The sequence below is a fragment of the Myxocyprinus asiaticus genome, chromosome 32, assembly GCF_019703515.2.
Source record: "Myxocyprinus asiaticus isolate MX2 ecotype Aquarium Trade chromosome 32, UBuf_Myxa_2, whole genome shotgun sequence".
In the NCBI taxonomy this organism is placed as follows: Eukaryota; Metazoa; Chordata; class Actinopteri; order Cypriniformes; family Catostomidae; genus Myxocyprinus; species Myxocyprinus asiaticus.
Genome location: NC_059375.1, coordinates 1,228,746 through 1,244,206, shown reverse-complemented (window position 1 = coordinate 1,244,206; position 15,461 = coordinate 1,228,746). Strand labels below are relative to the sequence as shown.

Sequence of the window (15,461 nt, the reverse complement as noted above, 5' to 3'; positions counted from 1 at the left end):
TTGCTCATTAATTTGTTTAAGGAGCTTAGCTTGAAAAACCTGGAGCACCGACATGCTGTGGAGTGCTGAACCAGCTTGGCCTGCTGCTGTATAAGCTTTTCTAGCCAGTGTGGATGTCAGTCAACACAGCTTGGAGGGATGGGCAGGGTGGTATTTCCATCCCATGGCAGTATTACGACAGAGGTGAGCTGCGACCGCCTGTTCCACCAGGGGAAGCATTGAGTAGCCTTTTTCATCTGCGTGGTCCACTTTAGTGAGGACGGCAGCACCTCCAACCTGAATATGTGAAGACTAAGGCACAAACCAGGTCTTTGTGAGCTCCGCATGGACCTCAGGGAAGAATGGTTGGCTCCTCCAGTCCGCGATCTCTTGATGACGGCCGGTTTGCAAAAATCATTCAGCCAGGCAAGACTTTTCTGGCTCTTCTGGAGGGGACCACTCAAAACTGAGCTCTTCAACCGCTTTCGTGAGAACACTAAGAAGCTCATTGTCTGTGGTGTGTGCACGTTCTTCAAACTCGCTGGAGGAAGAAGTGGCAACATCCTCTGTGAACCACACGCCTGAAGCTACAAGTGACATAGCATCATCCCCATTGTCAGAGCCACCAAACGTAATGAGGCTGTGTGCTCCAATAGAGGGCTGGAGCTCATCACGTGCATATTGCACAGACAAGGACATTAGATCGGAAGTTCGGGGGGCTCGCAGGGCTTGCGCTGGCATGAGATCCTCCTCTAATTCTTCCAGCTCAACCGCACTGCCCTCCTCATGTGGTCCCTTGAGACTTAACATAGAAGAGGTGGGTTGGAGGGCACGAGAGGCTGGATCTTCCCACAGAACAAGGTCAATCCTAGAGTGCAACGTCTGGAGATTCATGCCCTCGCAGTGAGGGCAGTCTGTCTCCATGAGAGCTGCCTGTGCGTGGGTGCGGCCCAGGTAGTGCTCACAGCTCTCGTGCTCATCAGATGGCGGGATGTACCGTTCGCATAGGAAACACTTGCGAAACTACATCTTTAAAAAGATGTGTATCATGCAAGCGGCTCTTTAGTTAATATTGCTTATAAAAGGATACAGTAACTCCAGCCGGAGTGCTGTGGGAAGCAGGTAGAAGTTTCGCTTAAGTGCCTTGTTGATCAACCCGTTCACCGAGAGCGTCTTCGACGACGATGTGGAGAACTCTTCACCGGAATACACAGGGTATGTGTCATCCTGTTCTTGTCTTGCTGAGAAGTTCTGTTCACTGTAAGTGTATATCAACGACCAACTGCATGCCCGAAGGGGCGGGGCTCAGACACCATTGCCAATCACAGGATTGGCGTGATTGAATAAGGGTTTCAACAAGGTCGTCTAAGAAGGAGCGTGGAAATGCAGATTTGAAAATCAAATGAATTGTTTATTGGGAAAATGATTTGTAGATTTGCTGCACATTTTTAAATGTACAACTCTGATCTGTGGTTTTAGAAGGTATAAAGTCTTTCCAAGTCAGAGGGCTTGAGGCCAAGTTGATTATGTTGAGTCAAGTTGCAAGTCATCAAATTTGTGACTCGAGTCCAAGTCAAGTCTAAGTCATGTGACTCGAATCCACAACCCTGATACTGTCATGGTCCAGCCACTCTGTCAGTCTGGGTTTTTGTCTGACAAGACTGTGGCATCATCGTCCCATGTCTATCTTGTGTTTCATTGTCTGTCTTTGTGTGAGCGCACGGTTTCGGTTGTATTCCCTGCCGTGCGCTCTTCGGTCTGTCTTGTTTTATGTCTGGAGTATGGTGTCTGGGTCCAGACCTCCTGTCTGGTTCGGTTTCGGTCTGTGTCAGGATCCGGACACTCATGTTCCATGCCTGTCTGTTATTTACGTGGGTGCATCGCGCTTATGTCATCTTGGCAGCATGCACTCGCGTCAATAGTTTATGTCTGTCTCTTGCGAACACGGGTGCACCTCGCGTCGCGCTTGCGTAACGCTGCATGTTGTGCTGAGGTTCGGTCACTTCAGTCTGAGATTTCGGGTTTGTGAGTGGCCGAACTCTCGCACAGGTGTCCTGTCTTGTTTTTGTCGCCTGTTGCGTGCATCACGTGGCGTTTACCAAGTGATGCACGCTTAGGTTTTGTTTAGTGTGAGAGTGTGTGGCATCGCTTTATTTGGCGTTGCTACGCATTCTCTCGTCTTGTTTGTCAGTTGGCATGGGCGTATATTGCCTTATTGTCTTGGCGATGTGCGCTCATGCCATTCGGGTGTTTTGTTGTCTTGTGAGAGCACGTGGCTTTGTTTAATTTCTGTATCGCCACGTGTCTCTCTGTCTTACGTCATACTCCGCCTCTTTGTTTGCTTATTATTTGTTCATTTGCCTCACCTGTCCCGTTAAACCATTTGATTTCTATTTTAGTCTCCCCGTGTTTGCTGTCCAGGGCCAGTTCGTCTTGTTTTTCAGTCGGCCTTGTCTGTATATTGGTGGTGTTTAATCGGTCCTGTTTCATCCCTGTTCCTGTTCTTGGTCCGGTCGGTTCTGTTCCCCGTAACCTCTGCCCCAGCCTGGATTAATTACTTTACGTTTTCCCCTATGGGGTAGTTTATGTTTGTTTTCCCCCTTGCGGGTGTTTTGGTTTGATTTTTGCCCTTTTTGTTTGAATTAATAAATTAATTTATTTTAACTCTGCGTTTGGGTCTTGAGTCTCTCAATCCATGACAGATACCATGTAAAACATAAAATAAGAATAGTTATGATGTTATGAAAAAAATCATACCTTCAGACTCAACAAATACCAAAAAAACAAAAAAAAAAATCAAAAAAACAACAACTAAAAAATCAAACAAAACTACAATAAATACTATAGATATATCTGACAGAATACTGTAAACTACCAATCAAAAGTTTGGACACAAAACACAACACATTCTTTATTATTACTATTTTTTGCATTTTTGAACAGCAGTATCAGAACTATGAAATAACACAAATAGAAGTATGTGACTAATGGAGTAACCAACTGTTAAACAAATCAAAACTAGCTTATATTTGAACTTCTTCAACACATCCACTCTTTGTCTATATTACAGCTCTGTTATTGAAAGCCCTTTCGACGTTTAATCACGTGCAGGATCAACAACTGAAAATGTGAAAATGCTAATGTTTTATATCTGTAAATGTATTTCAACATGATAGATTCAGTATTTCAGATATCCGGAAATGGACAATACAATACATTCCATGTTACAATAACATTACAGATATCTGAATGGTTTGAGTAGTAGTGTACCTCAGGTTTTATTTTTTTATTTATTTTTTTACAGGATTAGACATCTTCCTTTAATTAAACTAAGTATACAGATCAAGATCAATCCAATATATCTACTAATGATCTGGAATTTTTTTGTAATACTTTTTGAAAATGAGTGTTTGGCAAAAGCTTTTTTAGCATCATGGATTGACCAACTCAAAATAATGCCCTGGGCTTTACCAATGATGATGCCTAAAGACGTCCTCAGAATTGACTTTGCCAGGTTCCTGGGCTGACTAAGGGAATATGAGTGCCACTCTGTACCAACCCACAAACCTGGTGTCACAAACCTGGCATGAGTATAGAGATAGACACCTGGAGGGTTCTGGCATGAGAGAGGCTTAAGAGGCATTGGCCGTTACGCACATGGACGCCCTTTAAGAGAGACAGAATGGCGTTTTGTCCAGTGCCAGATTTCTGGGGGTCTGTTTTAATCAGAATATTGTGGTGATGCACATTTTGAGAGACATCTGCTTCAGTTGAATGCTTCTTATGATTGCAGCTGAAGTCATCTTAGACAATGAACATAAGGATGTTAAAAGCAATTGCCGTTGCAGCATGAAAAGTCTTGATCTTCCACAAATAGGGTGTAAACTGGTGTCCCATTACAAAGCAATAAAGGAACAAATCCTGTGTTTGGAGAAAGAACTGTTAGATATGTTTTTATAAATTATTATCTAACTTATAATTAACATTACATGAAATGAAACATTTGGTTGTTTAAAATCATAAACAATGTCATAATTATGACATAATTGTTGGATTGCTTGATCTGAATTTATCAATTCATGATTGAAATAAAAATATTTTAAATTCTTTATTTATTTTAAATACCACAAGCATAATATTTTTATGTGCCCCAGATTATGCAACCCTGTTAACACATGATTTTCCTACTATAAAAAAATGTAACATTCTATAAAACTGTCACACCTAATAAATAACATAATGTTGACACTTTCTACAGTATGGTAGGAAGGCTAGTAAATACTCTAATTCTGAAACAGACTCTGGAGAGCAGGGTTTTAGATCCATGTGCAGTTTATTAATATCTGTGCAAAACGTAAACAGACAGGCAGGGTAAATCTCCAGCAATAATACAGCGTAGGTAGACAAGGGTCATAGTAATGAACAGGCAATGGTCAGGGCAGGCAGCAAACAATCAAAGTACAAATCAAAGTGATCAAGAGGTAAACAAGGCAGGCAGTAGAGAATCAAACAGTGGCTAAACAGGCAGGAGCCAAACACGGGTTGGCAATATCAACAGTGAAAACTCTCAGAAATGTTAGCAAGGGCAAAACAAGACTTCGCATTGATTAGAGATAGAACAGCGCTTAAATAGTTCATGAGATTGGGAAAAGGTGTGAGTAATCAGTCCAGATAGGCATGCTGTGAAGTGTAGTTCCTGATGTTTTCAGAACTTGGGTGAGGGAGACCTCTGGTGGTGAACAGGAGAAGTCCTTGAGTTTGTGACAGAACCCCCCCACCGTGAGCGGCTCCTGACGCGAGAAGACATTCGACACCAGGGTCTTCCACGTGGTCGAGGGGCAGGTCTTTCCGGATGAGTCCTGTGGAATTCAGTGGTGAGTGTGGGGCCAAGAAAATCATCTGCTCTGACCCAGGAACGCTCCTCTGGGCCATACCCCTCCCAGTCAACCAAGTACTGAAGAAAGCAACCCCGACATCTGCAATCTAGGAGCTCTCGGATCTGATAAGCCTCCTCGCCATCCACGATTATGGGTGGGGGGTTTGGAACATCGATCTCCTCCTCCTCCCTCGGGCCACCAGCGGGTTTGAGCAGAGACACATGAAAGGTGGGAGAAATGCGATAGTTAGAGGGTAGTTGAAGGCGATAAGATCTGTCTCAGAATTTTGAAAGGTCCCACATACCTGTGGTTGAGTTTCTTGCATGGCAGATGGAGACGAAGGTCACGTGTGGAAAGCCAAACCCATTGACCAGGAGTGTAGATAGGACTGGGGCGTCGATCGACGATCTGTCTCCTAACTGCCCTTTAGAGATGGACATGAACTTGGTCTCACACCTCTTCGCTCCGCTGGAGCCTGTTATTGATGGCAGGAAGCTCTGTGGGTTCTCCTGGCCAGGGGAATAAAGGGGGTTGAAATCCCAGCACACATTGAAAAGGGGTCATGCCCGTGGACGACTTCTGGATGGAATTCTGCACATACTCTGCCCAGAGCAGATAAGAAAGCATGTGATCTCCTGGTTTAAGCGCTCAGTTTGGCCGTTTGATTGAGGATGGTACCCTGAAGTGAGGCTGATGTTGATGTTGAGTTGTTGAAAGAAAGCTTTCCAGTCCCGGGATGTAAACTGTGGACCCCTGTCGGAGACGATGTCCTCAGGTAGTCCATAGAAGCGAAACACCTAATGTAGAAGATGTTCAGCAGTCTCGAAGGCTGTGGGAAGCTTGGGCAGAGGTATTAGTCGACATGCCTTTGAGAACCAATCAATGACAGTTAGAATGATTGTATTACCTTGGGAAACAGGGAGGTCTGTGATAAAGTCGATGGCAATATGTGACCAAGGACAATGGAGAATAGGTAGCGGTTGGAGGAGTCCTGCAGGAAGTTGCTTGAAGGATTTGTTTGTTGCACAGGTGGGACAGTTGTTGACATAAGAGTTGGTTTCAGCCTGCCTAGTATTCCACCAGAAATGGTTCCGAAGCAGTTGAAGGGTGGCTGCGATACCTGGGTGTCCGGAACAGGTGGTAGTATGGACCCATTGTAAGGTTTTCTCCCAATGGAGTTGTGGAACGTAGGTCTTCCCAGGAGGGGTCAGATCCTGAATCTGAGCTTGGGCGATCTTGGTCATGATGTCCCAATGAACTGGAGCCAAGATCAATGATGTGGGGATGATGGATTCTGATGTTTGGTTCTGGGTATCAGACTCAAACAGACAAGAGAGTGTATCATCTTTGGAATAATTAGAATCTGGACGATATGTAATGGTAAAATTGAAACGGGTAAAGAACAAAGACCACCTAGCCTGCCTCTGATTCAGTCTTTTCGCTGAGCATATATATTCAAGGTTTTGAGGGTCCGTTAGCACGAGGAAAGGATGTCTTGCCCCCTCCAGCCAATGTCGCCATTCCTCGAGAGCCACCTTCATTGCCAGCAATTCCCGGTTGCCCAGATCGTAGTTTTGCTCAGCAGGAGATAGCTTACAGGAAAAATAAGCACAAGGTTAGAGCTTCGGAGGGGTACCATGTCGTTGTGAGAGAATGGCTCCGATTCCTGTGTTGGAAGCGTCTATTTCAACAGTGAAAGGGGTACTGGAGTCAGGTTGATGCAGGATAGGGGCGGAGGTAAAACGGGATTTCATGTTCTTGAAGGCCTGGAGGGTTGTAGTAGACCAGCACAGTTTGGTGCCCCCTCCACTTAACATAGATGTCAGTGGGGCAGCGACTGAACTGAAGCCCCTAATAAACCGTCTGTAGAAATTGGTGAACCCCAAGAAGCATTGCAACTCCTTCACGGATGCGAGTTGAGGCCAATTTAGTACCGCACATACCTTGCTGTCGTCCATGGCTACCCCCTCTGAGCTGATGAGGTAGCCAAGGAATGACACTGAGGTCTGATGGAATTCACACTTCTCAGCTTTGGCATAGATTTGGTGCTAGATCAGATGCTGAAGAATTGCTCTAACATGGGTGACGTGTTCTTCCAGGGAGTTCGAGTAAATGAGGATATCATCGATATATACAATTACCCACCGATTCAACATATCCCTGAACACATCATTTATGAATGACTGAAACACAGGACTATTCGCCATTCTGAAGGGCATGACCAGATATTCATAGTGGCCACTGCTGGTGGAAAATGCTGTCTTCCATTCGTCCCCCTCTCGGATGTATATGAGGTTGTATGCACTGCGAAGTTCGAGCTTGGTGAAGTATTTTGCAGTGTGTAACTGTTCTAGTGCTGCTGGAACCAGTGGTAAAGGATAACAGAACTTTACCATAATGTCGTTGGGAGTGCGGTAATCGATGTATGGACGGAACCCACCATCCTTCTTGCCAACGAAGAAGAACCCAGCTGCCACGGGTGAAGTGGATGGTCAGATGAAGCCCTCTGCCAGTTCCTCCTCAATGTAGTTTTTCGTAGCCTCAGACTCAGGTTCAGACAAAGGAAAAATCCTTCCTCGTGGTAGTGTAGTGCCGGGCAACAGTTCAATGGCAAAGTCACTGGAACGGTGAGGAGGGAATTGAGATGCTTTGGGCTTACTAAAGGCTTCGACGAGGTTGTTATACTCGGAGGGTAGGTTGAGCACAGAAGAGAAGACCTCTGTGACAGTAGTGGATCCGACGGAAACAGGTGAAATGGCCTTTAGGCAGCTGGAGATTTGTCCTTCACGCCAAGAAATTTGAGGGTTGTGTTGTTGAAGCCATGGTAATCCAAGTATTACAGGGTTGTGTGGAGAATGAATGATATTAAGGTGTGTTCTTTCTGTGTGAATCGTGCTAACTTGAAGAGTGATGTCTGTAGTGGTGAAATGAACGTGGCCGGTCCCCAGAGGACGTCCATCTAACGCTGCCACTGCCAAAGGATATTTGCGGTTTAGATGATGGGGCTGGCTGTAGAGGACAGGTTGCTCATAGATGTCCGGTCCGACCGCAATACAAACACAGATGTAGCTTCATGCGGCGTTCTCTTTCCTGCAATGTCAGATGAGTGTGCCCAATCTGCATGGTCCCTGTCACATCTGTGCTGAAAGTGGTCTGTGATGTGGCAGTAGGGAGGTGAACTGGTCTTCATGAATGGATGAGATTATCTAGGCAAATGGCTAGGTCAATAAACTGGTCTAGGGTTCTCCCCTCATTGCGGCATGCCAGCTCAGACTGTAGCTACAGATTGAGTCCCCTTCGAAAAAGTAACTTGAGTGTGTCCTCAACCCATACTGTCTGAGCGGCGAGAGTGCAGAAAGAGAGCGCATAATCGGCGGCGGTGTTTTTCCCCTGATGGAGTGAGAGTAACAATTCACCAGCATTCTTACCTCCCTCGGGATGCTCAAACTTTTCGGAAACGCTGGAGGAATTTATTGAAAGTGGTGAAACTCGACGCCTCATTAGTCCATATAGTGGTTTCCCAGTCCAGTGCCCTTCTAGTTAATAAGAAAACAAAAGAGATGCAGCTGTCATCAGAGGGATAGAGCATGGGTTGCTGCTTCACAAACATCGAACACTGCATCAAAAATCCCTTGCATTTAGATGATGTTCCGTCAAACTTTTCCGGGAAAGCAAGTCATGGGTTAGCAGTGAAGGTGTTAGGAGAAGGAAGGTTATTTACCAGAATGGGTTGTGATGCCTGTGGTGGTGAAGGTTTTGTAAGGTCTTTACTAATTCCTCCATATAAGCAGTCAGCCGAGTAAGTTGTTGTTCATGAACAACCAACACATTCGCTTGAGCAGAAACTTCTGTAGATAATTGAAGGATTGCCGCTGGATCTGTATTTGGCAAAGTCTTCTGTAACACAGACTCTGGAGAGCAGGGTTTTAGATCCATGTGCGGTTTATTAATATCTGTGCAAATCGTAAATAGACAGGCAAGATAAATCTCCAGCAATAATACAGTGTAGGTAGACAAGAGTCGTAGTCATGAACAGGCAATGGTCAGGGCAGGCAGCAAACAATCAAAGTACAAATCCAGGTGATCAATAGGTAAACAAGGCAGGCAGTAGAGAATCAAATGGTGGGTAAACAGGCAGGAGTCAAACACGGGTAGGCAATATCAACAGTGAAAACACTCAGAAATGTTAGCAAGGGCAAAACAAGACTTTGCATTGATTAGATAAATAGTTCATGAGATTGGGAACGTGAGTAATCAGTCCAGGTAGGCATGCTGGGAAGTGTAGTTCCTGATGTTCTCAGAACTCGGGCGAGGGAGACCTCTGGTGGTGAACAGGAGAAGTCCTTCAGTTCGTGATAAATTCCTTTTTCTCAATTTTTACACAAATTGTTTACATCAACCTCAACCATATCAAAGTTATTAGAAGAAAACGATCAAACTAATTTTGCTTCCATTAATTTATTGGAAATATAGGTTTATCTATATAACTATGCAGGCCAATATTTGTTCCACAACTGAATGATAGCTTAATTTAGCCTTAATTTGCTACCCTTTTACTCGTCACCCATTTTTTTTTCTTCTTCATTTAAAAAAATGCCATTTCATGTTTATTGCTGAAAATAGTGACACTGAAATCAGTGCTTTAAACTGTATTCAAACTTGTTCCAAAAATTGCAAGCCTCAAATAAAAGAAGTAGAAAGTCATACAGCTTATATAATATTTAGTTTGACCTCTTGAGGTTGATAATCAATATTTTCTGAGGTTAAGCACTTTATTTCACTGAAAAAAAAAGGAGAAAATGACTTTGACCTGCCCCCTCATTTTATTTTATTTTTCTTTCTTTTTTCTTTTCTCCCTTTTTCTGCCCAATTTGGAATGCCCAATTCTCAATGTGCTCTAGGTCCTCGTGGTGGTGTAGTGACTCACCTCAATCCGGGTGGCAGTAGACGAATCACAGTTGCCTCCGCATCTGAGACCGTCAGTCCGCACATCTTATCACGAGGCTTGTTGAGCGCGTTACCGTGTAGACATAGCACTTCACGCTATTCTCCACGGCATCCACGCACAAATCACTACGCGCCCCACCGAGACCCACTCGTGAATCCAGGGGTGGTAGTCAGCGTCTTTACTCGTTGAGCTACCCAGCCCCCTGTCCCTCCTTTTCTTTAAAAAAAACCCACCAATCTGTGTTCCAGCAAGACACTTACAATGGAAGTCAATGGGGTCAATGTTTGGAGGGTTTAAAGACAGAAATGTGAATCTTATAATTTTATAAATGCACTTACATTAATTTGTCTGTTAAAATTTGTGTATTATTTGAGCTGTAAAGTTGTTTAAATCATAATTTTTATAGTCGTTTTAGGGTTTTAGTTGTAAAAATTGTATATAAGTTTCCACAGATGTGGTTAGTAAGTGATTTTATGACAGTAAAATCATGTTAACACACATATTGTTTATGTCTTGTGTCTATACTTTTGAAACAGTGAGTATTTTAATGTTTACAGATTGATCTCATTGACTTCCATTGGAAGTGTCTCACTGGAACACACATTTGTGCTTTTTTTTTTTAAAGGAAAAGGAGGGATGGGTCGAAATTAATTTCTGTGTTAATCAATATTATGACACAAATGCTGTCGATTGAACTTAACTTGTACTAAACCTGGAATATTCCTTTAAGATTTTTTTCCATTGTGACATTATTTTCATGACATTTACTCACGTTTTATCTCCCCAATTCTCATTACCGCAACACGAAGAAAGTTATATATTATTTACATTTTATTTGTATTATTTTGGGGTTAAATATGACCATGCTTTTTCTTGACAGGTTTATGAGAATCACCCCATTATCTATGGTTTATGATTTTAAAAGGAAGTTGTGTATTGAAAAGCATAGACGATGTAAGTATTAGTTATGTAAGTTTCTCTTTTTAATAGACTTACATCAAGTCTGTGTATATTTTTCATTAGTGCATCATTCATCTGTCACAAAACAAAGACATATGTTTGCTCAAAGCTCAAAATATCTGGATCACTTCATGCTCTTCTTGAACACACAAACAGATTTTCTCTCACTGTGTGTTTATGTTGCAGCTGACCCCATGGCACAGTACTGGCGAGAGGATGCCACTATCTGTCCAGAGTCGCCTCTGCCGCATCTCGTTCACCCGCTCTCTGCCAACACGCACACCAGACTCTGGTACGCTACCAGGGGCGAGTGCACTTCCATGACAACTGTTTAGCAGGAGAGAGAGACAGGCAGGCGAGGAGAGAGGGAGACAGTTTATCTCACTCCGGGGAGAGATCTATGGGATATCTTCCAGCCAACATGCACATTAGAGAATGACAACTTTCAATGTGGTGGGCCTTTGAACACAAATACTATCAGGAGGACACTTGGCACTGAGGCATTGTGGGATCAGAGGGGATTAGACTGACAAAATGTGTATGTGTGTTTCTGCAAGTAATAGATGCACCTTTAACAGTGCCTCTCTTTACCTTTACAGCAATGATGTCACATGCTCTACAAAGCTTGACAGTGCAGAGAAAATTTTTTACTTTCTTTCTCGCCGAGTGGCCCATAACGCTAAACCAGGTATTAATGAATCTAATCTGACAATTAGTGGTGTTTATTAAGGCAAGCATCACTATAACTATTTATTATACTAAAGGCGACATTACTGAAAAGTAATCACTTACATCATTTTTCAAGAATACATGTTTCTACAAAACTGTAAAAATACCTAAAAACTGTACATAATGAAATAAAACTAATGGTAATTAGTGTTCTCTGTTCATGTTCATAGATGCAGTACTGGAGTGTTTAGGGGGCCGGTGGGAGTTGCATTGCTCCTTCATCAGTAGGTCAGACACATTATATGAGCTGTATACCAACAGCAAGAGACAGAGGGATGTTCATCTTCAGGACAGAGCAGGTATACAGCCTGTCCATATGATAACCACATTTAGTGCATTTTTAAAATATGTTTTTGTAATGATGAGTACGTAGAGAGATGAATTATAGTGATCTGGGTTATTCGTTGTCATATTCATAATCATCATCATCATCATCATAAGTCTTTAAGATATGGGTGCTAAAAGACAGTTTGGTGTGCATGAGACGAGCCTCAACAGATCAGTCCTCAGAAACCGTCTAAAGAAATTAGAAATAGTCGACTCCACTAAAAGTCACCGCATAATTCACTGCACAGGACTGTTTGTTTACACTAGTGTTCATTACAATACTCATAAAATATGTAGGATAATAACTTGTGATCATTATTACCAGGACCAACCACGTCCATAGGGGGAGGGTCCATAATAAACAAGTAGATCACAACTTCTGAAGCAATGTGCTTAATATCAAATCAGCACGGGACTGGCAAACATCAATCCATGCCATTGTAATTCGAATGGGACGTTGGATTGAATTCCAGGGAACTGATCAAATAAAAATAAAATGTACATTTTCATAATCTTATCCAGGGCCACACAAACCCTTGGTCTGGCCTTGATAATTGCTTTATAAATAATGCAAACGGGAAGATGTAGAATTCATGGCATTATGGTGATCATGATTAATAAACCTGCTGTATCTGGTGTTATTATACAGAATAAGCCATACAGAGAAAAGGCTGCTTTATTCTACATGGAGCGGGGTGCACCCTCACAGGCACCACCATGTGGAGATCACATGACCAGCCAAATATTACTCACTTTATCTCAGTAATCTCCCTGTTATCAGAGACTTTCAAATGAGGGCTCAATAAATGAAAACGCTTGCTTTTGCGTGATGCTGCATCAACACCATTAGAGGGCAACAGTGCCCACCCACTTTTTCAGCCATCTTGATTCCGGAAGTATTTTTCCCAATCATTTGTACCATATGGATTTCATAAAATTGGTCATAAAAGAGTTGTAAGCCATTAACAAAACTAAACAGCTCCGAGGTGAATCACAACATTACAAACTTTGATTTGAAGCACAAAAGTAGTAGAAAATTGGACAAAAAGACAAAGATAAAAGACTGAGTACTTAACGTCTTTAAAGGTGCTTTAAGTGATTTCAGCCGTCCTACTTCCAGGAGACTGTGCCATTGGATTAGCCACGGCCCCTCTTTCCAAACTCCTGCACTCCAAAGATACCAAATTAGCTTCATTGAGACCGATATTGAGCAGAACAAAAAACAACAGCAGCAAAATAGCGCCCTCAACTGACTACTGTTATGAACAACATGGCAGTAAATCTCAATAATTCGCTGCAACTACAATACTATGAGAACATGCAAAATGATTGACAGGTCAAAAGTGTCTTTGACTGTGGACACATTTTTGTTTGCTGTTTACAGAGTTTAGAGCTGTCACAGAGACCGGTGAGATATCTCACAACACTTATTTCATTAATATCTTTCAGGGAGTAGAGACATTTTTCACATACTTTTCCATGAAAAAATCACTTACAGCAACTTTAATGAGGGAATGAACTACAATGCCATGAAGCATTGCGAATGACATAATTGAATTAAAGGCGATGGAAAAATATAGTCTATTGATTTAAAGTTGTTGATTATTAGTGTAGAAATAATATATTTAGATTTTATTACAAAATATTCATATATATATATATATATATATATATATATACATATATATAAGTAGTTTGAGAGTGTAGGGAGAGTGACTTGATTGTGTCATTCACACTGCATCATAAGAGTAGGCGGAGCTGCAGAGCTCTTCTCAGATAGGTGGACCTTTCTATTCAGGATTATGGGTAGTGTAGTTCTTCACCAGGAATTCTGCTGTTAAAAATGTTTATTTATTTATTTATTTATTTTATTATTATTATTTTATGAATTTGAAATAATGCAGACTGATAGTTTCAATACCATCGATGAGCAACCTCAGAGTTCACAGTAGGTCTGTCTTTAAAGGTTTATAAATTATCATTAAAAATTACTTCCCTACTTCTAGAAGCGCTCTATAGGTGTCAGAAGACCTCCATCATATCAGCCAAAAAAATAAACAAAATTTAAATAAAAAAAATTATCGAGTGCACCTTTAAAGGGATAGTTAAAATAAAATGCTTCCATCATTTACTCATTCATGTTGTTCTGAACCCGTATGACATTCTTTCTTCTGCGGAAGACCAAAAGGAGATGTCAGGCAGAATAACAGCCTCCGTCTCTGTTCACTTGCATTGTATGGAAAAAAAGATGCAATAAAAATAAAAGTTGTCATTCCCTTTAACAGACTGTTTATCACAGAGTTTGTGAAACAGGCAGACACATTTTGAAAAAGTGAAGTTAAAAAATGAAACAGATCCCGTCTGCTGTGTTGTAATACTGCAGTCAGTAGGAAATGCAGCAGAGCTGAAAGTTCTCCGTGTAGGACCGGGAGAGGTCTGCTCCACCAGAAGTGGAATCTCACTGGCCCACTGACCCTCAGGCTGTCTGTCAAAGAGCCCTCCATCACTAAAGAGGGTATATTTACCATAATATAGCAGTCATCATAACTTGAATTTGCCATTAGTCAGTGATGTAAGTGATGTAAGAGTCTCCGCTCCGCTCCAGCTCTGTCATTTGCCCTGCGGACGCTCTATGACCCAGAGGAACGCCCTGATGATTGGGGAGAGGGCGTAATCGCCACTGCTGCTCTGCTGGGCATGTCAGACCTCTTCCACAAGTGAGTGTACACATTCATGCTGCTATGTGAGCAGTTATTTGCCTTAAACATGTTAACACATGATTTCAAATCAGATATTTTACAATGTCATGATGAACGTTATTGCACTGACATATCTACTGGGTCCTGTAGAGTAGACTGGCAGCAACTGTAGCATTTTTCAATCACATACAATGAGTGAACACACTAAGCACATGCTACTGTAAGTGTAGGCCATTAAAGTGATTTTTTATGTCTAGTATTTTTTCTTTACTCTCTCTAAAATTATAATGCATTTTTATTTAAACGTATATCTATGTTAGCACCATTAAAGAAATAGTTCACCCAAAAATGAAAATTCTCTCATCATTTACCAACCCTCACGCCATCCCAGATGTGTATGACTTCCTTTCTCCAGCAGAACACGTTTAAAGAAAAAGAGAACAATATCTCAGCTCAGTAGGTCCTTATAATGGATGTGGATAACACGATATTTGATGCTCCAAAAAGCACAGACAATCAGCATTAACGTCATCCATACGACTCCAGTGGTTAAATGAATGTCTTATAAAGCGATACGATCGCTTTTGGTGCGAAACAAAAAAAATCTATATTTAGGTGCTTTTTATCTATAAATCATCGCATCCTGTAAGCGGCAGTATGGGCATTCATGAGAGGGCGGCGTTCACATGGTCTTTCCAGCGATGGCATGGCAAATTTCCATTCGTTGCAGCAGATGCTCTCTACCTGTGTTGGCACTGCCTGGCATTGCCTAAATGTGCACCACCACGTCTCCTGAGCTCTCTGTCTCTGTGAGGCTTGTTGGTCCAGCCTCCTCCAACTCCCTGTCCTCCTGTTCTGAGTACTCGGGTTCAAATATATATGGCTGTGCAAAAACTTGTATCTCCTCTTCTCTTAAATGAAAATCTTATGACATCGGCGTTC

The 15,461-nt window shown here is 42.2% G+C and overlaps 1 protein-coding gene across 3 annotated transcripts in view; it reads left to right on the top strand.

Annotated features, from left to right (window-relative positions):
• Positions 1-15,461, top strand: part of btbd16 (BTB (POZ) domain containing 16) — a 39,204-nt gene that overhangs the window by 10,468 nt on the left and 13,275 nt on the right. For all 3 annotated transcript variants that reach the window (XR_007894324.1, XM_051667795.1, XM_051667794.1), the window contains exons 4-8: positions 10,951-11,056; positions 11,364-11,452; positions 11,664-11,792; positions 14,204-14,335; positions 14,426-14,537. Coding sequence is in view for 2 of the 3 variants with exons in the window: in XM_051667795.1 (XP_051523755.1) it covers positions 10,951-11,056; positions 11,364-11,452; positions 11,664-11,792; positions 14,204-14,335; positions 14,426-14,537 (568 nt within the window). In the remaining variant the exon portion in view is untranslated. The remainder of the gene's footprint in view (positions 1-10,950; positions 11,057-11,363; positions 11,453-11,663; positions 11,793-14,203; positions 14,336-14,425; positions 14,538-15,461) is intronic.